Source organism: Bos taurus, chromosome 17 (genome assembly GCF_002263795.3).
Source record: "Bos taurus isolate L1 Dominette 01449 registration number 42190680 breed Hereford chromosome 17, ARS-UCD2.0, whole genome shotgun sequence".
Taxonomy (NCBI): domain Eukaryota; kingdom Metazoa; phylum Chordata; class Mammalia; order Artiodactyla; family Bovidae; genus Bos; species Bos taurus.
Genome location: NC_037344.1, coordinates 5248085 through 5271802, shown reverse-complemented (window position 1 = coordinate 5271802; position 23718 = coordinate 5248085). Strand labels below are relative to the sequence as shown.

The 23718-nt window shown below is 37.7% G+C and overlaps 1 protein-coding gene across 4 annotated transcripts in view; it reads right to left on the bottom strand.

Annotated features, from left to right (window-relative positions):
• FBXW7 (F-box and WD repeat domain containing 7) overlaps window positions 1–23718 on the bottom strand; it is a 224502-nt gene that overhangs the window by 80263 nt on the left and 120521 nt on the right. The window contains exons 3-4 of one of the 4 annotated variants that reach the window (XM_059876139.1): window positions 15706–15752; window positions 14500–15066 (exon numbers count right to left, since the gene is read on the bottom strand). In XM_059876139.1, the coding sequence (XP_059732122.1) occupies window positions 14500–14997 (498 nt within the window). In that variant the 5' untranslated portion in view covers window positions 14998–15066; window positions 15706–15752. Of the gene's footprint in view, window positions 1–14499; window positions 15067–15705; window positions 17822–23718 lie in introns of those variants that run through there. The other 3 variants (XM_059876141.1, XM_024977414.2, XM_059876140.1) reach the window with 3 other exon arrangements.

Here is a 23718-nt window from a genome sequence, read left to right as displayed (position 1 = left end):
GACTAACTCCTCAGTATAATTTAAAACTAAAGATCAAAGTTTTTTCACTTATTTATAGTAACTAATTTGAGGAAATAACTTGACACTAAAATTAACAAAGATAAGGAAGAGAAACTAAAAAGATAAAGTTCTTTGAAGACTTGAACTGTATGGTTGCTCCTTCTCTGTCACATGATCAGACTCTCCTCTAGGGGTGTGTGTGAAAGTCACTCAGTCGTGTCTGACTTTGTGACCCCACGGACTATATAGTCCCCGAAATTCTCCAGACCAGAATACTGGAGTGGGTAGCCTTTCCCTTCTCCAGGGGATCTTCCCAACCCAGGGGTAGAACCCAGGTCTCCCTCACTGCAGGCGGATTCTTTACCACCTAGGCCACAAGGGAAGCCCGAGAATACTGGAGTGGGTAGTCTATCCCTTCTCCGGATGATCTTCCTGACCCAGGAATCGAACCAGGGTCTCCCGCATTGCAGGCGGATTATTTACCAATGGAGCTATGAGGAGGTAAACACTGTATTTCCCCTGAGTTCACACTAATCTTCCATTACAAAAAAGGAAGCATCAATAGTAGCTGAAGAGAAAATACTCTTATTTTTTCACTCCAAATATAATATAGAAATTAATAGTGACAGTTCAGTTCAGTCATTCAGTCGTGTCCGACTCTGCGACCCCATGGACTGCAGCACGCAAGGCCTCCTTGTCCATTACCAACTCCCAGGGATGACTCAAACTCATGTCCATTGAGTTGGTGATGCCATCCAATCGTCTCATCCTCTTTCGTCCCCTTCTCCTCCCACCTTCAATCTTTCCCAGCATCAGGGTCTTTTCCAATGAGTCAGTTCTTCGCATCAGGTGGCCAAAGTATTGGAGTTTCAGCTTCAGCATCAGTCCTTCCAATGAACATTCAGGACTGATTTCCTTTAGGATGGACTGGTTGGATCTCCTTGCAGTCCAAGGGACTCTCAAGAGTCTTCTCCAACACCACACTTCAAAAGCATCAATTCTTCAGTGCTCAGCTTTCTTTATAGTCCAACTCTCACATCCATACATGACCACTGGAAACACGATAGCCTTGACTAGACAGACCTCTGTTGGCAAAGTAATGTCTCTGCTTTTTAATATACTATCTAGGTGGGTCATAACTTTCCTTCCAAGGAGTAAGCGTCTTTTTATTTCATGGCTGCAGTCACCATCTGCAGTGACTTTGGAGCCAAAAAAATAAAGTCTGTCACTCTTTCCCCATCTATTTGCCATGAAGTGATGGGACCAGAGGCCATGATCTTAGTTTTCTGAATGTTGAGTTTTAAGCAAACTTTTTCACTCTCCACTTTCACTTTCATCAAGAGGCTCTTTAGTTCTTCTTCACTTTCTGCCATAAGGGTGGTATCATCTGCATATCTGAGGTTATTGATATTTCTCCCAGCAATCTTGATTCCAGCTTGTGCTTCCTCCAGCCCAGCATTTCTCATGATGTACTCTGCATAGAAGTTAACTAAGCAGGGTGACAATATACAGCCTTGAAGTACTCCTTTTCCTATTTGGAACCAGTCTGTTGTTCCATGTCCAGTTCTAACTGTTGCTTCCTGACCTGCACACAGATTTCTCAAGAGGCAGATCAGGTGGTCTGGTATTCCCATCTCTTGAAGAATTTTCCACAGTTTATTGTGATCCACATAGTCAAAGTCTTGTCAATAAAGCAGATATAGATGTTTCTGGAACTCTCCTGATTTTTTGATGATCTGGCGGATGTTGGCAATTTGATCTCTGGTTCCTCTGCCTTTTCCAAAACCAGCTTGAACATCTGGAAGTTCACAGTTCATGTATTGTTGAAGCCTGGCTTGGAGAATTTCGATCATTACTTTGCTATGACTTTGGTCATAGCAAATACCCTCTTCCAACAACACAAGAGAAGACTCTACACATGGACATCACCAGACGGTCAACACCGAAATCAGACTGATTATATTCTTTGCAGCCAAAGATGGAGACTGTCTATGCAGTCAGCAAAAACAAGACCGGGAGCAGACTGTGGCTCACATCATGAACTCCTTATTGCCAAATTCAGATTTAAATTGAAGAAAGTAGGGAAAACCACTAGACCATTCAGTGAAGTTGCTCAGTCATGTCCGACTGTTTGCAACTCCATGGACCATTCAAGTATGAACTAAATCAAATCCCTTATGATTATACAGTGGAAGTGAGAAATAGATTTAAGAGACTAGATCTGATTGACAGAGTGCCTGATGAACTATGGACAGAGGTTTGTGACATTGTATAGGAGACAGGGAGCAAGACCATCCCCAAGAAAAAGAAATGCAAAACAGCAAAATGGCCATCTGAGGAGGTCTTACAAATAGCTGTGAAAAGAAGAGAAGTGAAAAGCAAAGGGGAAAAGTAAAGATATACCCATTTGAATGCAGAGTTCCAAAGAATAGCAAGGAGAGATTTAAAAAAAGCCTTGCTCAGTGATCAACACAAAGAAATAGAGGAAAACAATAGAATGGGAAAGACTAGAGATCTCTTCAAGAAAATAAGAGATACCAAGGGAACATTTCATGAAAGACGGGCTCAATAAAGGACAGAAATGGTATGGACCTAACAGAAGCAGAAGATATTAAGAAGAGGTGGCAAGAATACACAGAAGAACTGTACAAAAAATATCTCCATGACCCAGATAATCACAATGGTGTGATCACTCACCTAGAGCCAGACATCCTGGAATGTGAAGTCAAGTGGACCTTAGGAAGCATCACTACAAACAAAGCTAGTGGAGTGATGGAATTCCAGGTGAACTATTTTAAATCCTAAAAGATGCTGCTGTGAAAGTGCTGCACCCAATATGCCAGCAAATTTGGAAAACTCAATAGTGGCCACAGGACTGGAAAAGGTCAGTTTTCATTCCAATCCCTAAGAAAGGCAATGCCAAAGAATAGTTTAAAGTGTTCTCTAAAGTATGTCTGAAGGAGCAATAAAAATTTAATCAAGTCTATACTTTATATTTAAGATGTTGAATTTCCTTTTTAAAAGCTATCAAAGGTAATAGCAATTCGGAGGTCAAATGTGACTCAAGGTCAGTATTTTTTGGAGCCTGCACAATGCTTTTTTTTTTCTAACTGAAATGTTAGTACCTTTTAGGGCAGGCATGTGTCCTGCAGTTCATAAGAACATGAACAATCTTACAGGCTCAGTCAGGACTTTGTTCACTCATTCATACCACCTGTCTAGGAACTGTAGATCATATTTCTTATTTCTTCATCCCAAGTGACTAAAAGAAATGAAGGAAGAAGAATCATCTGCTCAAATATTCTTTAGTTCAGGATGATCAGGCTATGTGCAAGAATATTACCTTCTATGTTAACAAAAGAGGAAATCTGAACAAGGAAGATAGCCTTTCAGAGGGATCATTCTTTTCTCCCATCTACAGCGAGGATGCCCTGAGCAACAGTGATAGGACGTTAGTTGTTAATACACTTAACTGCGGATATCTGAGAGCTTTTCAAAAAACATACACATATTCCCAAGGCACAGTAAGTTTGGGCACATATCCCAAGGCTCACTGTTCACTTTTTGTTATCACTGTTGTTTTAAAATAGCAAAATGAATATATGATAGCTTCTGGTTAAAAAAAGAAAGGGAACACTAGGTATCTCACATATTATATGACACTGCACACAACTACTCCAAATATTAATTTCTAATTCTGAGCAAGAAATAGTGTACTAGAACACGAAGTGTAAGATAAAAAGCACCTGCCAAGTATTTAAACACATTAAAAGCAGTAATAAGGTACCATATGGCCCTCTAGTGTTCAATGAAGAAACAGATGAATTTATATATGACATTTCATAGTAAAAAAAAAAAAATACTTTCTCTGATTTACTAAGTATACTAAACATGTTAATGTATGACTTCTACAAAAATCCAAACAGGTTTTATTTTCTGTGGCTTTACTTCTACATGCTTTCTTTTGAACTATCATTTATGTTTAGACTATCCAAAAGATTCTGAAAGAACTGTGAAATGTTTTCAAAGATTTTCCATAAATCAGACATAAAAATAGCCCCTTTCCTCCCAAAAATTCCAATCTTAAACAGAGAAGAAACAATGCCTCTCAATTAAAACTAAACAGTATTAAATTTAAGGACATTTTCAAAGAATCAAAATAATAGTGTCATGACTACAAATTAGGTAGGTATTTAGAACACAACTAATCCAAATTCTCTAATAGCATTTTCTTTTCTCTGTATTCTACTTCTATAATTCATCCAACTTGGTTTTCTCTTATCATAATTTACGGATGGCAGACATTCATCACAGCAGCCAAGGCAACGACACACATGGAAACTGTCTTCCCCAGAAGACACGTCACGGATGGGACCGAGATTCAGGACAAGAGTCAAAGTAAAGCAGCAGACTCACAGGGGATTAAGACTGCATATTAATCAGTTTGAAGAAATGAGGCACTGGGAATAGGAGAGGGGAGGAAAAGCACCGGTGACTTCCTGGGAAAGCAGTTTAGCATTGTATTTTAAAAGCAGTCTCTGAAATTGCTTCATCTTAAATGCAAGATGAGATGCATGCTTCAGGGAGAGCCAAACGTGCTGTCAAGGGGTACTCTAAGTAACTCTCTGAAGAAACCATATATTAAACAAATGTCTTAAAAACAAAGATACCATCATCCTAACTGCTAAGTCACTTCAGTCATTTCCGACTCTGCATGACCCCATAGACGGCAGACCACCGGCTCCCCCGTCCCTGGGATTCTCCAGGCAAGAACACTGGAGTGGGTTGCCATTTCCTTCTCCAATGCATGAAAGTGAAAAGTGAAAGTTAAGTCGCTCAGTCGTGTCCGACTCTTAGCGACCCCATGGACTTCAGCCCACCAGGCCCCTCTGTCCATGGGATTTTCCAGGCAAGAGTACTGGAGTGGGGTGCCATTTATCATCCTAACTACTACTCCTCTAATAATGTGGTAAGATGACCATAGCGAATTGCCAACGTAGCGCCTGAGTCCTAGAGATGTGAAGAATTAGTTTGAAATCAGGGTGTGTGACATTTCCACCTCTGTTCTTCTTTCTCAAGATTGCTTTGACTATTCAGTGTCTCTTGTGGTTCTATACAAATTTTAGGATTGTTTGTTCTATTTCTGTGGAAAATGCCATTTGAATTTTGTTAGGAATTGCACTGAATTAGTAGATTGCTTCCAATAGTTCGGACACTTTAACAATATTCTTCCAACTCATTAGCACAGAGTACCTTTGTATTTGTCTTCAATTTATTTCATTAACATTTTGTACTTTTCAGTATTCATGTCTTTCACTTCCTTGGTTAATTTCTAGGTATTTTATTCTTTTTGATACAACTGCAAAAAATGATGGTTTTCTTCACTTCTCTGATATTTCAGTATTAGCACATAAAAATGCAAGAGATTTTGTGCAGTGATCCTCTATTCTAAAATGTTACTGAATTCATTTATTCTAAACATTTTTTTAGTAGAGTCTCAAGGATTTTCTACATAACGTGTCGTCTGAAACTAGTGGCAGTTTTAGTTTTCCTCCCCACTATATTCAGCTGCATTTTCATGAATAAACTACATAATGTCCTTCCTTGTGAGAGATGTCTTTCCATCCAGTCTTCCATTGGCGCATTATACATTATGGACGCTATCCAAAAAAACTAAGTAGAACAACAACTGGTTTCTAGTAGATATAGTTTTTCTCCCAATAAATAATAGCAATATACGTCTGTTGTAAGAAGCTTGGGAAATTCTGAAAACTATATAAGAAAAAATAAAAATAAATCAACCACATTCAGAGATAATTTCTAACATTTGATTTAATTCTTTCTGACCTTTTCCCATGCATATATAGATTACTATATGTTTGTTTCACAGTTAGAATCATATTATATACATAGCTTTGAGTTCTATATTTTAGTAAATATACTTATAAAGTTTCCTGTTATCTAATTTCCTTTAAAAACATGATTTTTAATGACTGTATGAGTTACCTTCAATTGATTTCTGCATCTTTGCAACATGGTTCTTAAATTCTCAGGGGACTCAATTGCTAATTGCAATATTAGTTAACTGCTAAATGTAATTGAAAATTACAATATTCTTCAAGGTAACTATCTTCATATTGAATATCTGAGTCTTAAGCTAAACTTAAATGGCATGCCTATTTATAATTTATACTTTAATTTGGGTACATCTTAAGAGGTGAAATGAGAATTGCTCAAATTACAATTTATGAAATTTCAATGTTCAACATGAATCAGCACTAGAGACAAATACATCAAATTTCTACTGTTCAAAAAATAAAAGTAAATGTCAACTCAAGACAACACTGACCCCAAAAGTTACAAGATAATAACACCAAATGAACTGCATAATGTAGAGAGCAAATAATGGGTTCAAGGAATTGAATTTTCTAGTTCTAGAAAGGTGTAAAGATAGAGACAGAATTCGGCCTGGATTCTGAAAATCTGGCTAGAGTTCATTAAAGGCAAGGGGAGAAGTGGAGATGTAATCAAGTAGAAAGAAATTGGTAAGATTGCGAAAATCTTTAAATGTTCACTATGGATTTGGCTTCATCAGTGGGAAACCGAGAACCAGATATTTAGATTGAGGTTACTGATCCATACAGAACTAAAAACTGATTTTTGAAAATTCACCCAGTCAGGACTTCCCTGGGGGCTCAGTGGTAAAGAGCCAGCCTGCCAGTACAGAAGACACGGGTTCGATCCCTGATCTGAGAAGATCCCAAATGCCACACAGCAACTAACTAGGCTCATGTGCCACAACTGTTGAGCCTGTGCTCCCGAGCCTGAGGCTGCAGCTACCAAGCCCGCGTGCCTTAGAGCCCACGCTGTGCAACAAGAGAAGCCACCATAGTAAAAAGCCCGTGCACCACAATGAAGAGAAGCCCCTGTCACCGCAACTAGAGAAAGATACATGCATCAATGAAGACCAGCACAGCCAAAAAGAAAAAAAATTTTTTTTAATTCATCCAATCATTCATATTGCCAGAACACTTGTCAAGGACATGGCATTACAGCTTGGTGGCAAACAGAAACATTAAGTAAAGATGCTCTTGAGATTTTTAAACCTGATTCTTCAATTTTTATCCTACAAATGCCTGGGGGTAAGAAAAAGGAAGATCAAGTGTTCAAATGTCTTAAACTCTTCACAGATCCACAGAATTAGATAATAAGAAAAAGTCAAACAATTTTTTCACCCAATGAATAGAAGGCTGGGATGTTAAGAGACCAGAAAATCTGAAGAGGAAAATAAGAAGTTGGTAGGAAGAAAGAAATAGTAGTTTTAGTTTTCAGAGGACCACTCAGGTGACAGTGTCCAACACGCAGCTAGAAATGCAGGACTGAGGCCTGGGTGAATAATGGGCCCTTGAGATATAATTTTGGAGTTACCTACCAAAGTAAAAACAGAATCCCGTTAACCTCTTCATACCATCTTCCCTATCACCAACAAAAACATTAATAAATATCATTCATTTTAATTAAATACATATAAAATAACCTGCCTCAGGAATATTTTAAGTAAAACTATCTGTGGTATTTGTGCATACCTCAGAGAAGTTTTGGAGAAGGCAATGGCACCCCACTCCAGTACTTTTGCCTAGAAAATCCCATGGACAGAGGAGCCTGGTAGGCTGCAGTCCATGGGGTCGCTAGAATCGGACACAACTGAGTGACGTCACTTTCGCTTTTCACTTTCCTGCATTGGAGAAGGAAATGGCAACCCACTCCAGTGTTCTTGCCTGGAGAATCCCAGGGACGGGGGAGCCTGGTGGGCTGCCGTCTATGGGGTTGCACAGAGTCAGACACAACTGAAGCGACTTAGCAGCAGCAGCAGCAGAGAAGTTTATCATTTGCATAAAGTACAAATCAATGGAACACTATCAAAAGTTTTTTAAATTCTCCATTCTGTGGAGAGATTCATTTTGGTCTACAATTAAAATCAATAATTAATTAATTATTTTCAGCAAATAGGATACAGATTTAAATATAATCAGCATTTAGAGCTATTATAGTTTAAAACAATGTTAATAAGTATTTTTAAAATTGCACAAAGAGGAGAAGGCAATGGCACCCCACTCCAGTAGTCTTGCCTGGAAAATCCCATGGATGGAGGAACCTGGAAGGCTGCAGTCCACGGGGTTGCTGAGGGTTGGACACGACTGAGCGACTTCACTTTCACTTTTCACTTTCATGCATTGGAGAAGGAAATGGCAACCCACTCCAGTGTCCTTGCCTGGAGAATCCCAGGGACAGGGGAGCCTAGTGGGCTGCCGTCTCTGGCGTCGCACAGAGTCGGACACGACTGAAGTGACTTAGCATAGCACAGCATAGCATAGCAAGAGGAATTAGTCAGAAACTGACCATAAAGTTCATTTCGGCATCCAGTTGTAAAATTCACAAAGCATTTAAGTATACAGATGTTTGAGAAGAAGAAAATTTAGAGAAACTGACAAATTCTAATAGAAGGAAATGATACGTACTTATCAATTAGGAAGAGCTGTGAAAAGCATCCACTGGGAAATGGGTTCTATTTTTATTAGAGATGGGCCCAGCTTATTATAGTATGCTCCCACTCTTCCTGCATATCCTTTTAAAAGCATTTATCTGTTTCTCTATTAATAACTTTTTCCACTAGAGGGTGATATGATAACTGAATACTAAAGGTCATAAAAAGCACACAGATTGGTATCTTGCATGGCAGAATGAAGTGTATTCTGAGAGATCAGGGATGAGGGATAACAGACAGACAGACAAAATGAGGTTGCAGGCTTACATCTGCAAATGACCTGCATGTCCCAAGCACTACACTACTTGCTTCACGTAAATCATTTCACTCAATCCTTATAAAAAAACATGTGAAGTAGGTGTTATAGTCTTATTTTACAGATAAAGCAAACAGTTCAATGAGATTGCATATTTATGGCCAGATAATGAGTAGCAAAACCAGAATTCCAGCTCAAGTCTGAAAAGCTCTTTTCACTCCACTATGGTAGGCAAAACTCATCTCCTCCGGTGTGTCCCCTTCTGTCTGCTTTCACCATCCTCTCCACACATTTAAAACTGGATTATAAACTGGGCTCAGTGAATGTTTTCCAGTCTGTCATCCTGCACAAATGGAGGAGGCATGGCTATTTGTTGGGCTGTTTCCCAGTATATGTTATTCAATATACCTGTCCTCTGGACCTCTCTCCAACTAACAGAATTTGAAATTCGGTTCTTTGTCTTACATGAAGACAAGGTCAGGGACTTCCTGATGTGGTCATTGTTTTCTAGAACTCTCCCTAAATACAGGAGAATTCAGAGCCCTATTTGATTTCAGATGTTAGCCACACTGTCCTACAAAGTTTGCCACTTACTCTGGCTCAAGGGAGTAGTTGGAAGATGCTGGACTAGAAACAAAACTGTAATTCTGATTCCCTGACTGGCTAGTGATCCTTGTGCCTAGCTCCCTACTGTTTAGAACCTAGAGACAAGAAAATGTCTCAGGCCCCTAGACATTAGACATACTGCTTCTTTGAAGATAGATAGATAGATAGATGTAGATATATATGTATTCAAAACAGTTATGTCTTATTTGAGGGGGAAAGAACTGAAAAATAATCTGCTTAGGGACTTCCCTGGTGGTCCAGTGGTTAAGACTCTGGAATTCCATTGCAGGGCACAACTCAGGTTTGATCCCTGGTTGGGGAGTTAAGATCCCCCATGCCACATGGAGAGGGCAACACAGACACACACACCACTGCTTCACTACCAGGAGAAATCTAACAATCAGGACGGGGAAAAGGCAGATTAGAGGTGAGGAATGAAGCTATGTGAGAACAAACAGAAGGCACTATGACAGGCGTGGGAGAAGCATGAAGCAGTGCTCAAATGTGGCTCTCTTCACAAAGGTCAGGACGGTACGAGACCTGGTCCGATGGTAATCTTATTTGCTTTTCATTTTAGTAGAAAATGACTTGATACTCTACCTTAAACATGGGAAAGGAGTCTTTTGTATGGGCTAGACTAGACATCTCTTCAGAAAATGAGTTCTTGTTTTTTAAAAATATGGTAAGGCTGTTGACCCAGGGAAGAGTTGGGCATTCCTACCTGGCATTCCTACTCCTACCAAGTTGAATTTAGAATTTGCAAGTAGACTAACAAAATTTACAGAAATAGCACACAACCCCTAATTAAGAAGCACATTTGATGGACTCCAGAGAGACTGGTACATTATCAGCTTCAAACTGTCACTTCTTCCTGTTACAAATTTAGCCCTGAGTCCTCGTAAGTTCAATACTCATTAAATATCACAAAGGAAAGCACCTAACTAAGCAATCTGCACTCTCTAAAGGACAGGTCTGTTGATTTAAAATGTGATATGGTATTAGAAAGTTACCACACTCCAGAGTCTAGAACCTAAACACATTTGTATTCTGAAAATCTTGTTTGTAATGTTTGCCAAATTCTACCACAGGAGTCAGCATAGCACATGGAAAGAAAAGGGCTTTTTTTTTTAGTTAGGCAAATCCGATTTAAAATCTCTTGCCACTTACACAGTAAAATTTTGACATAACTGTCATAGGAACTTGCACACAAGATGGACATAATAAACACCAATTCTTGACTGCTACTACCCTTGACTTTTAACATTACGAAAGTCTGGAATTTTTAACTTATATTACGGATATAGGGTCCCATTAGAATAAATCTTTGGTGACTAGGCAGAAAACAGATTGTCCTAGGAGTTTTGATAGTTTCCATTATGCTTTAAAAAATCAATGCAATGAAGCACCAAAAATGGCTTTTCTCATTAATATCATATTTGTATATATACAGCATGTTCAGGTATGACAAATAAGTAAGTCTAATGGTCCAAAGGTTATGTTTAAGAAACTGCTCCCCACCACACACACACAAAAAAACATTTGAAAGATACGCTGGGTAAAACTGTAATGGAATTCTTAAAATAACTATTACATCTCTACTCTTCTCTGAAGTCATGGTTTAAGAAGATTTCAAAGAAACCGTGGCTTAGGGTAATATCTGTAAAAGTGTCTTGTGTTATAATGTGTTATAATGTGTTATAATGTGTTTAAAGTATCATGTTTATACTAATCAGTAATTAAGAGCTGCTCAAAAATAATTTTGAAATAATGAGAGTTTTCCCCTATTTACTATATTTAAAGGATTTATACACATGAGTGACTGATATTTTCTTTTGAAGCAACATAGTACTAGGTGATGCTTTTAAAATGTTGTTTAAAAAAAAAGTGTTGAGAATGATCTTGAAGAAGTGTTTCAAGAACAAACAAAATGGGAAAGAAGCTAATTTCAGACTGACATCCTACTTTGTAGAAGGGTACCTCTGTCTTGGCAATCAAATAGTTTTACATTTTTCTTGCCATATTTATGAAGGCAAATGACCTAAAAATGAATGGCATATCAAAAGCGTGTTACACAAACACAGACACACTCTCTCTCATATACACACAATCACATCTAGCCCTACTGTTGTCACTCCTGTGGCCTTGTGTGTACAACACAATGATTTGTATTCACAACTCAAGAGTTGTAAGGGGAAACAGACTTGAGTTCAGTATGTTTGTTTTTAAGGAGGTAGCTACTGTATAAGACACATCTCAAGTTCTGTTTACCGTTTTATCTTGAAGGGAAAGGAAAGATAAAGCACCCATCAAATCTGTGTGCTGCAAGTTCTCCTACTGAACATTATGATGACTCCTCCTTTAGGACAAGGGTATGTTTCGTCTAGCTGCTTTTCTAGTTTTTCATTTAAAATGCAGCAGAACTCATTGATGGCTGTGCATTGTTGATAAAGGCTTAGCTTTGATTAAACTTCTTTCTTAAATAAGATAATGCAATTAAATACTAAACCCCTCTTCCTCCAACTGAATCCTCAGAAGGTGATGTACATAAACTCCCTCTTTTAAGACAGTAACCTCAAGGAACAGAGATCCAGAGATGGGGACATGAACTGAGCAAACTGCACTCTGAAAGATCTGGGCCTTACCAGCAAGGTGGGGCTGCGCTAGCAGTGTTCAAGCCAAAGCCCCACTCCAACACCTTGAGACAGGGGTGGTAAGAGGCATGAAAACCACCAGCTGAAGCCAGTTCCTTCTTAGGTCAAACCAACTAAACAGAATGTAAACCTGCAGACAAGCTAGCGAAATTAGGGATAAACATATTTTAGAAAGAGTTTTAAATTCACAAGGTGAAGCAAAAATGATATAGCAATGAAAGCATTTACGTGTCTAAGCTATTTCATTGCCGGTCAAGTCAGGTTAAAGAGGATGATGTTAAATCTGTTTGCATGTTGTTTATGGGCGAAATAAAATTTAAAAGTAAGCAAGTAAGAGTGTGAGGATAAACTACTTCAGTCAATATTTATTTTTAATGTCTGTAAAATAAGTACAATAATGAGTTAAAATGCTCCTTTCCAAAGATATGTTTAACTCACAGTCTATTCTATATGGATATTCATGATTTTTATCTAATTTTTAAGTAATAAAGAACCAGAAAGCATGCAAACATAAAGATCTATAAGCGAAGAAGCCTGAGGGGAAAAACAGGATAGAAGTTATGCTACATACCTCATTCATTCTGAGTATAATTCTTCTTAGTTTCTCTCCTCTTTATATAGACCATTAGATAGCAACACTGCCTAAAATATTGATTAAGATATATTCTAACTCCAGCAGAATGCATATGATGTCTTATTGAATTTCCTGTAAATTCAATAGCACCAAAATATAGAGAAAATAAAATTCAATGCAGAAGAGAAGTCAGCACTTTGTTGACTTAGGAGATAGTCAGTAAGACCAAGGTACGTAAAGAAAACTTCTATTTTTCAACTTTGGGTGTGTATGTATTCATAGTCTTTACAACTTAATTTTTATTACAGAAAACTTCAAACATACTTTGTAAACTACATAGAACAGCCACGAACTCCACGTCCCTGTAAACCAGCTTCAACAATTAGCCACTCATGGCCAATCTATACCCTCCTTCTTTTTCTTCCCTTTGGTATTATTTTGAAGCAAAGCCCAAATACTGTATCATTTCATTTTGACTATAATTTGATGGGGGAAAGGGAATGTAACAGCAAGACTGGGAAGTGAGAGAAACGCTGCTTTCTCTCCACAGTCCCTGCCCGCAATTTTAAGTGATACACCCAGGAATGTTTTGAGGAAATAAGCCCATATGCCATGGCAAAGAATTGGCACTGGCAATTCCTGATTTACTGCAGCTTCCCAAACACTTGCCCCTTGCCCTCAGACAGCAGCTCCCTGCCTATCCAGCAAGGATAACGCTGGGAAGCAGCGATAGTTGTGGATAGTAGGAGTGTATCCAGTCTCTAACTGGCACAGCCTCCAAGGACTGTATAAAATGGAATTGTTGTCCTCAGCACTAGATTAGTTAAGTCCCTGAATTGATAGGATTCCTCCAGTTTAGACAGGAGTATAAATGTTCACCTTATAAAACATGTCTATGATTGATTTCATGAGCTACCACCAACTAAGTGGGATAAGGAGGCAGATACAACAGAGCTATCTCCCAGGAAAGGAAAGGAAAACTATAAGCAAGGGAAACAGTGGCAGAAACTTGACAGAAAGTTGGGAATCTAAGTGTATCTTCATATTATCTCCTATTTTTCACAGTCAAATGCCAACCAAAATGGTGTAGTTACCCTATGGTTAGTATTCAAACTGTGTGGAGAAGCAAATGGAGTGCTCTGCTAACATGGAGTCAAGAAAAAACCCAATTCCTCTGGGGTTCCGAAATGTTTTCATTTTAATAAAATAACTAGAAGAAGAAGAGTAGCGAAGATAGCACCATACATTCTTACTGTTTTATAATGCAGAAAACACATTTCATAATCTTAAACATGCTGGTGTCCAAAGTATTTTAACTTTTGAAAATACTCAGATTTCCTCAATAACCAAATACTAATATTCAAACAGCAATTTCATCTTGTTTACATAACAAAGAGAAAACTGTTTACAAAGAATATACCTTAATAATCACCATAAGAAAACCAATTTGACGTAACTTCTGGTAACTTGTGCCGTGGGGTAAGGCCTGTGAGTACACAGCCCATCAGACCAGCTGCACTTGGTAAATGAGACCTTCACTACTTGATCCACACAAATCATGTTTCACTCCAACCCTCTGCACTGCACACAACCTATTAACCCCTGTCCCAGGGACAAAATTGATGATGAAATTTGGTATTAATCATTTTTCATAGTAATAGGCGCCTTCTCTCCATTTAATAATACTGTCCCATTACCAGGATTTCTAATATCTTCTGTTAAAAAAAAAAAGAAAAACTGGTTCATTTTATTACTATACAACCGAATATTAATTTTGCAAAGATACAAAGACTGTGAGGAAAGTTTCACCACAATTAACACGGATATGTAAAATTTCCCAGGTGAAGAGCAGACTGAAGGTACTCACTTTTGTGGTCTTTGTATAGAACGGGGAGGAGCGCTGGTGAATAGGCAGGTCCACGATACTATTAGAGTTTGTGACACTGTTCCTATGTGTGTGTTCATCTTCCCTGCTGCTGTCATCAGACTGATCAAAGTCATCACTCTCCTGGTCCATTTCCTCTTCCTCTTCATCCTCCTCATCTTGTTCACCAGCATGTTCTTCGTCTTCCTCTTGTTCTTCCTGGTTTCCAGAGGAGTCCTCATCTACGGAAATAAACCGGTTGTTGTTCTCTTCCAGCTGCCCTTGCTGGGGATCGTTCTGGTCTCCAGGCCTAGGCTCCGCTCCCACGACTTCCCCATTCCTCGCCGCGTGCTCCTCCTCCTGGTGTCTGGGCTGCTGCTGCTCCTCCTCCAGCACACGGTTCATCTGCTCCTCATCAGCCTGGCTTGAGGAAGGGTTACCTCTCAGAGAGCCTCCAGTGCGTCGTCTTTTGCTGCCCACAGAGAGCAGTTCCTGATTCATTTCCAAAAGCCAGCTTGCTACTTCTTGGACCTTGGCTAGGCTATCAGAAGATGCAAAGGTTTTCACATTCTGTAGAGAAAAATGAGGGGGGAAGAAAGGTTTTTAAATCTACATTATATTCTACTTTCATGTTGTATGTCTGTACTCCAAATTTTAATACAGATTGTAAAAAGATTAGATGCCATGCAGACATTAAAATGTTCTTTTGAAATCAAGAGAAACTTTAAAAAGTTATGAGACTTTATAAAGATACACAAAAGTCATATAGTAAATAGCTTTATTTTAATCTCCTTTTAAAAATAATTTTAGAACGAAGGTTTATAGTTTATTTGCTTTGACCAACACAACACAATCTAACCAACAAAATATTCTTAAATTTTAGATCAGTAGCTCATAAACTATACCCTTAACCAAACTTCCACAAAATGTTAAAAAGTATATCAGAAAAAACCTATTCAATGCTCAGTTAAGTACAGGAAATGCTGAGATAAACCAAGATTAAAAGGCTTTTTTTTTTTTTTTAAACCTTAGGAATTTCCCAAACTTTTCTGATCACAGAAGTTTGCCTTTAGACAGTTTTCTGAGTTCCAAATATAATCACTATGATTTTTGTTTTTCATAATGAATATAAATCAACCAGACAGCAAATAAATTAAAAAGTTTATTTCAAAGAAAAGAAAAGAAAAAAAAAAATTCATAAGTTCATACCCTCTGACCCAGTCACTCCACTTCTGGCAATCTCTAAGGAAGTATTCCTAAAACAGAAAAAAAAAGTGATGCAGAGGACACTCACTGCAGCTTTATCCACAAAAACAAAAATAAACATAAATGCAAATTAAAAGAATCAAAACCCAAATGTTCAAGACAAAGGAGCCCATGAGATGGGATATGTTTAGTATATCTAAACTAAATACCTCTAAACATGTTGCTCATAAAAAAACTTGTGAAAACATGGATATTATACTATGTGAAGGGCAAAATGCAGGACATTATACGATCACAGAATGATTTTTAAACTGCATAATGACTAGATTGAAAACAATATTTCAAAATATAAACTGCATTTAGGCAGTGGTATGATAGGTGCTTTAACTCAATTTTTACTGTATTTCTCAAATTTTATGTGTCAAGCATGTTTACTTTTATGCTTTTAACAGTGGCTTTAAAATTTGATCTGATATAGAATCTTTCCATAACGTTCATTCTTAGATTTCATCCTTTGCAAATATCTACATGGACATAACTGAGGTTACAGAAAATAATGCCAACACGTTACACAAGTCCATATAAAATCCCTTTAAAAAGTATCTTTAAGGATTTCAAGAGAAGGAAATACAATATTCATTTTCTATCATGTCCCAAGAGTAACTACTTTATGTTACAATGATCTTGAAATAAAACAGCCTTATCCACTTTCCCAATCCTTGCCAATAGATGGTCACTCCCCCAAAGGTCCACAGGTCTCACTGCAAGCTTTAAGATGGGGTCAAGAAAGTCCAAAAGATAGTTTTAAAACAGCAGTATTTAATTTTCTTTTCTATAATCAATCATTTCTAAGAAATAAGCTACAGTTGGGGGGAAAATTCTTGAATTTTAATTACACTAGAAGTTCAAATAAAGAAAGAGCTTTAAAGATGGACCCCTGAGACACTCCATCATCCTAAAAGAAGAGGAATAGCCAGCAAAGATGACTAAATAGGAAAACCAAGAAAGAGTGGTACTGGTAAAGCCAAGTTGAGAAAGCTTACCCAGCAGGAGGAAGTAAATGATGACAAGAATGGCTATGGATGAAGTAGGACGACAACAAAGAACTGACCACTGCATTCAGTAACACACAAGTCACTACTGTAGAAGCAGTTTCTATTAAGTGAAGTCTGATACTGATAAAAGTAGAATTAAGAGACTGGGAAAGCAAAATAGTATTAATTAAATACTTTAAATTTATCTCTTTCACCATATTTCTTAATGTGGGAACAGTTGGAAGGAAGTCAGATGAAAAATAACATAAAAATGAAAAACACACACACACACACCTGCACGCACACATGCAGTACCTCTGTGTACATAACGGGAAATCTGCTATACACAGGTTTTCTTCAAAGCTAGACTCAAACTCTGCTTTAGAAACTGTGTCTAAAGTTTAGCTCTCCTAACACTAACAAGAACATTTTGTACTTGGATATTGATGCACAGAACAACATGAAGTAAGCGACATTGCCTGGTATAATGCAAGTTCCAAAAAAGTTGCTCTTTGTGTACCAACCTAACAGGCGTATTTTCACAAGATTAAAACAGGTTAAATGACGTATTAAGAACAACTTACCAAAATGAAAAAAGAGAGAGAGAGAGAACAAAGGTCATAAAACAAATCATAAAGAATGTGTGTAAAGAAGAGAGGAGACTGTTGGTAAGCAGTTTACCTATCAACAAATAGAAAGTTTATAACTGGCATTTCTAAAATAGTATCAGTATTGGTCAACAAAGAACACTTCTCAATGATGAACGACAACACAAATGACTATCATTGTATAACCTTGAGTGTTATATTGAGAACAGAGAAGAAACGTGTTAAGCCAGTAAAAGTTACTGACGCATACTTACAGTGAGGCATGTAAACAGATTTCAAAGTAATACAGATTCTTATAGATCAATAATGGTATATCCAAGTAGAAGAATCAGATTTAAAGAAAAGTCAATAAAAAACATGTAATAACAAAGTGGAAAGTCAAATTACAAGAATTCTAGAATATCTAAAGAGGCTGAAAATATCCAACTAATAGATTTACATAAAAATTCCTATGCATCAATTTTATTGGATTGGATTTTTCTGACTCATTTTGAGAGTGGAAAACAGTAATAAATATATAGAAATTAAGAGGAAAAAATTTCACTTTCTGTTGGTATTAATTGAAAAAAACAGTATTTTAGGAAATTCATTCTTTCTAATAATAATCTATTAAATAAACCAATGACCAAATTAAAATAATAAATATCTAATAACTAACAAAATCAGAATCAACTATTAAACACTTTTAAGGGGGAAAAATTTTAAAGATAGTTAAAATAGTTTATTAAAAAAAAAAAAAAAAACTTAAGCACCCATAATCTAAAACTTGAAAACTGCCATACAGGAAATGTTCATAAATGGGGTATTAATAAAAGCATATTTTTGCTTTTCAAAATTCTAATTTTAAACTTTTTTAGAGAAAACTTCTGTATGATTTAGGACACTTGTGTCATATGTAACACAACCACCAACAAACAGAATCCTATGCCCTAAAAAAAAATATGTAAACTTTAAGAGTGTTCCTTTATTTCTGAATCTTACCAGTATATGATGTCAAGATATATCAAATACATGACTTACATTTTTACCAACAACCAGTGAGACTGAACATGAGGTCGATAAAACAAACTCTGATGGCTAATATATTTTGACATTAAATTGCATGATTTTTTTTGACAACTGAGCATGATGAGACTGGAAATGATTTAAGGTCAAGAATAATACTGATAAAAGAAAATCATGGAAATTTTAAATTGAAAACGCTCCGCACTTCACAGACAAAGTGAAAGAGTTCAAAGAGATTCAGTATTTTTCAAGTTTGCTAGCTTCAAGCTGCTGCTGCTGTTGCCGAAGTCGCTTCGGTCGTGTCCGAGTCTGTGTGACCCCAGCAAAGCAGGAACCAGAAGGTGACATTCAACTGGGCTTTCTTTCATGTGCCTTAGTCTGCATAACTAAATATGCCAAAGTCCTGACACTGACACTGGCCTCTTCTCCAAAACCGGAATCACTACAATGCTAGAAGATTATTACTCTAAAACACTCACTGAGCACTCAGTATATATATTCCAGGCACAGATTAATTTTCTAGAGCATGTGTGCTCAGTCGTGTCCAACTCTTTGCAACTCGATGGACTGTAGTCTGCCAGGCTCCTCTGTCCAGGGAATTTTCCAGTCAAGAATACTGGAGTCGGTTCTCATTACCTTCTCCAGGGGATCTTCCCAACCCAGGGATTAAATATGCATCTCTTGCATCTCCTGCATTGACGGGTGCAATTTTTACCACTGAGCGACCTGGGAAGCCCCTAATTTTCTAGAGGATAATGTTTAAAAATGTCAATCAATGACTTTTAACCTGAACCTATGGTAAAATTAAATTTTACAATACAACTCTTTACGCATGTATTTAAACAAATCTAAAACAATGGTTTCAGAGAGAAGGAATGATGAAATGGTTAAACCTAAAGTCTCTATAAATCACTATGCTTAATTAAATTTTATTATTCACAGTAATTGTGTTCTATAAAGTTGTCATAAATACCAAACAAGTGTTTCCAACAGAAATACAAGACTAAGTTCCTGCAAGCCTCTAGTCACGTTTTTGCCAACTGATCAATACATAATCTTTTCCTATGTGTATTTCTCAAGACATGCTATTCATTAATAATATATAATACATTCATTAACACTGAAGTCAGTCAACTGAATGAAGCTTATCTAACAGGTATGCTCTCCATAAGGCACATCACAACACCAGGCAGCACCTCAAAGCAGCGTAGGGATCATCTTAAACAGCAAAGTCACCGTAACAAGTACGGCAAGCTTGTAGTGAAAATATTTCACTAAACAGACCACGAAATGGACACTTGTTTAGGATATGAAAGCTGAAACAAGAAACCAGAATGCCACCTTGTTCAACCTCAGATGGGAAAGTCCATGAAGGTGACTCAAATACTTTGCCACTCTATGCATGCAAACATCTACAAATTACTGTGAAAGCACCATAAGTACTGAATTTTGGTGCTACAAATAAATTTAATGAGTAGGCAAATTCACAAATGAAGAACCTTCAAATAATGAGGCTGGATTTACGTACTGTATCTAAATCCTGTAGATAGTACACCGATTGTGATTCAAGAGCCACACAGTATTCTGAGATATCTACCTGTGAAGAAGCCACAGCATTACTTATTTCTTGCTACGGTTCCGGTAAACTACAAAGGATAAATGACCAAAGAAATTAAAAGCTCAATATAGGTATTCATCACTAAATTTTTCACATAGGAATCAAAAGAGCAGATAGCCCATATTAAGACTTTGTGTACAATAATGGCTGGAGACAGAAAAGGGAGCAGGGGTACCACTTCCCCTCCTATCAAATGGGGAGCACAGGCTTCTCCTGGCAACAGCAAAGTCCAGAGAGGCCTGAACTAAGGGCATCTAAAGGAAGAGATGCTCGTCAAAGCTACGGTTTTTCCAGCAGTCATGTATGGAGGCGAGAGTTGGACTATAAAGAAAGCTGAGCACTGAAAAATTGATGCTTTTGAACTGTGGTGTTGGAGAAGACTCTTGAGAGTCCCTTCGACTGCAAGGAGATCCAACCAGTCAATCCTAAAGGAGATCAGTCCTGAATATTCATTGGAAGGAGTGATGCTGAAGCTGAAACTCTTAATACTTCGGCCATCTGATGCAAAGAAATGACTCACTGGAAAAGACCCTGATGCTGGGAAAGACTGAAGGCGGGAGGAGAAGGGGATGACAGAGGATGAGATGGTTGGATGGCATCACGGACTTAATGGACATGAGTTCGAGCAAGCTCCGGGAGTTGGTGATGGACAAGGAAGCCTGGTATTTTTCAGTCCATGGGGTTGCAAAGAGTCGGACGTGACTGAGCAACTGAACTGAACCGATTATGATAACTGCTATTCAAAAAAATTCAATAATTAGGTTACTGAGATAAAAGAGAAATACTCTGACTTTCCCCAAGTTCCAAAAAATATAGGTGACTTTTAGTCATTATAGCTGGTTAATTTAACAGCACTTCAGACCTAATTTCAGTGTTTTTTTTTTTAAGTTTCTCATGAACTTTTAACAGATGCTTATGAACACTGCTTCACAAAAGACGTTTGATTATTCATAACCATTTGAACTGCTTATATTAGGCTGCCTAAAGGAGTTATAAAGCAGGCACAGTATAGCTGTTAAAGTGAGCTCTGAGAGCCTATCTCAGACGGAATTAGAGTTGTGAGCCTCCAAAGAAGATTCTCAGGCAAAGACTAACTTTGAAATCACAGTAGTCACTGAGGAATACTGGTTACCTGACGTACAGTGGGTGATCTAAGAAATCTGCCAAAGCCTCCAAAGGACTGTGCGATACTAACATTTTCAGAAACCACTATGATTGATCTACAGGCATTTAAGAAGTTTTAAGACATAGATGGCAGGAAAAATCAACCAAACTGTACTCATCATCAAAGCTTGGAATCACTTTCTGTAAGCAGGTTCGGTTTGTCCCTGAATCCTAAAAGAGCCTCCGTAATCACCAAGATTTCTTCTCTGACCACACCACTTAGTAAAACTCCAACTTCATATTCTGAACTCTCTATATGACAAATTAATATTTATTATTAATCACTATGCTCAAACTGATTCAAAGTAAGTATCTGGAAAACATACTAAATACCACTTACTTAGTATCACTCTGCTACTCAAAATCCACCAAGAGCTTCCCATCTCACTCACAAAGAAAGTTATTTTTTTTAATTGTTGCCTGTATGATATATGCCATCCCATCACTCTGAGCTCATACTCTGCTATTCTCTTTTTCACTTTGGCACTCTTTCTGAAAGAGGAAAATATGCTGCTGCCTCAGAGTTTCTGCACTGGATAAAGCTTCTGCCTGAATGCTCTCCCTGACATATCTGCATGGTTCTTTCCATTATTTTCTTTAGGACTCTTTTCAAACAACCTTTAATAAACTCACTTTTCCTAATAATCTTATTTTAAATAATCATTTCCTTCAGTTCAGTTGCTAAGCCGTGCCCAACTCTTTGCGACCCCATGGACTTCAGCACACCAGGCTTCCCTGTCCATCACCAACTCCCATTACTCAAATTCACGTCCATCAAGTCAGTGATGCCATCCAACCATCTCACCCTCTGTCAGCCCCTTCTCCACCTGCCTTCAATCTTGCCCAGCCTCAGGGTCTTTTCCAATGAGTCAGTTCTTCACATCAGGTGGCCAAAGTACTGGAGTTTCAGCTTCAGCATCAGTCCTTCCAATGAACATTCAAGATTGATTTCCCTTAGGATGGACTGGTTGGATTTCCTTGCAGTCCAAGGGACTCTCAAGAGTCTTCTCCAACACCACAGTTCAAAAGCATCAATTCTTTAGCACTCAACCTTCTTTAAAGTCCAACTCTCACATCCATACATGACTACTGAAAAACCATAGCTTTGACTAGACGGACCTTTGTTGGCAAAGTAATGTCTTTGCTTTTTAATATTCTGTCTAGGTTGGTCATAGCTTTTTTTCCAAGGAGCAAGTGCCTTTTAATTTCATGACTGCAGTCACCATCTGCAGTGATTTTGGAGCCCAAAACAATAAAGTGTCTTACACATTCCATTGTTTTCCCATCTATTTGCCATGAAGTGATTGGACTGGATGCCATGATCTTCGCTTTCTGATGTTGAGTTTTAAGCCAACTTTTTCACTCTCCTCTTTCACTTTCATCAAGAGGCTCTTTAGTTCTTCACTTTCTGCCATAAGGGTGGTGTCATCTGCATATCTGAGGTTATTGGTATTTCTCCTGGAAACCTTGATTCCAGCTTGTGCTTCTTCCAGCCAAGGGTTTCTCATGATGTACTCTGCATATAAGTAAAATAAGCAGGGTGACAATATACAGCCTTGATGTACTCCTTTTCCTATTTGGAACCAGTCTGTTGTTCCATGTCCAGTTCTAACTGTTGCTTCCTGACCTGCATACAGGTTTCTCAATAGCAGGTCAGGTGGTCTGGTATTCCCATCTCTTTCAGAATTTTCCACAGTTTGTTGTGATCCACACAGTCAAAGGCTTTGATGTAGTCAATAAAGCAGAAGTAGATGTTTTCTGGAACTCTCTTGCTTTTTTGAAGATCCAACGGATGTTGGCAATTTGATCTCTGGTTCCTCTGCCTTTTCTAAATCCAGCTTGAACATCTGGAAGTTCACAGTTCGCGTATCATTGAAGCCTGGCTTGGAGAATTTTGAGCATTACTTTGCTAGTATTTTTCACTCCCTTGCATCACATTATTCCCCCTTCCCCTTTGCCCTGCTTCATTCTTCTCCACAGTACTGTATCAACACACTGGAATATTGTCTGTTATATACAGGGCCCATCTATCTATCCATTAATTTCTTCCTACATTATCTGCCTCCTCCCACTAGAATTTAAGCTACATAAGGAAAGAGACTTTCCTTTTTCACCAGTATTTTCAGGACCTACAAAAATGCTTGGCTTAGTAGGTCCTCAACACATTTACTGAGTAAATAGTTATTAAATCTTGTTAAAGCCAGCCATGTGCTGAGCAATTTTTCCTCATTAAAGAAGACCTACAAGCCAGATACAAAAAAGTACCAATTATTTAAAACACAGTATTTAAAGTTGTGATCTGTACTGAACAAGCACTTACAGTACTCTTGAAATTGAGAGGATATAAATCTAAAACCTTAACATTTTTTATAAATTATCATCCTCTAAGTCATAAAAATAATTTTTACCTTTATCAATTTTTTTGCTATTTTCAGCACATGCTATAAAAAATGTGTGACTAAAAAGATTACTACTTCAAAAACACATAATTTGTTGAGTATTTCTAGTTCCACATCTCACATAGTGCAGCCAACTGGGAAATCATATGTGCAGCTTAAAAGTGAAAGTGTTTTAGGGACTGCAAAAT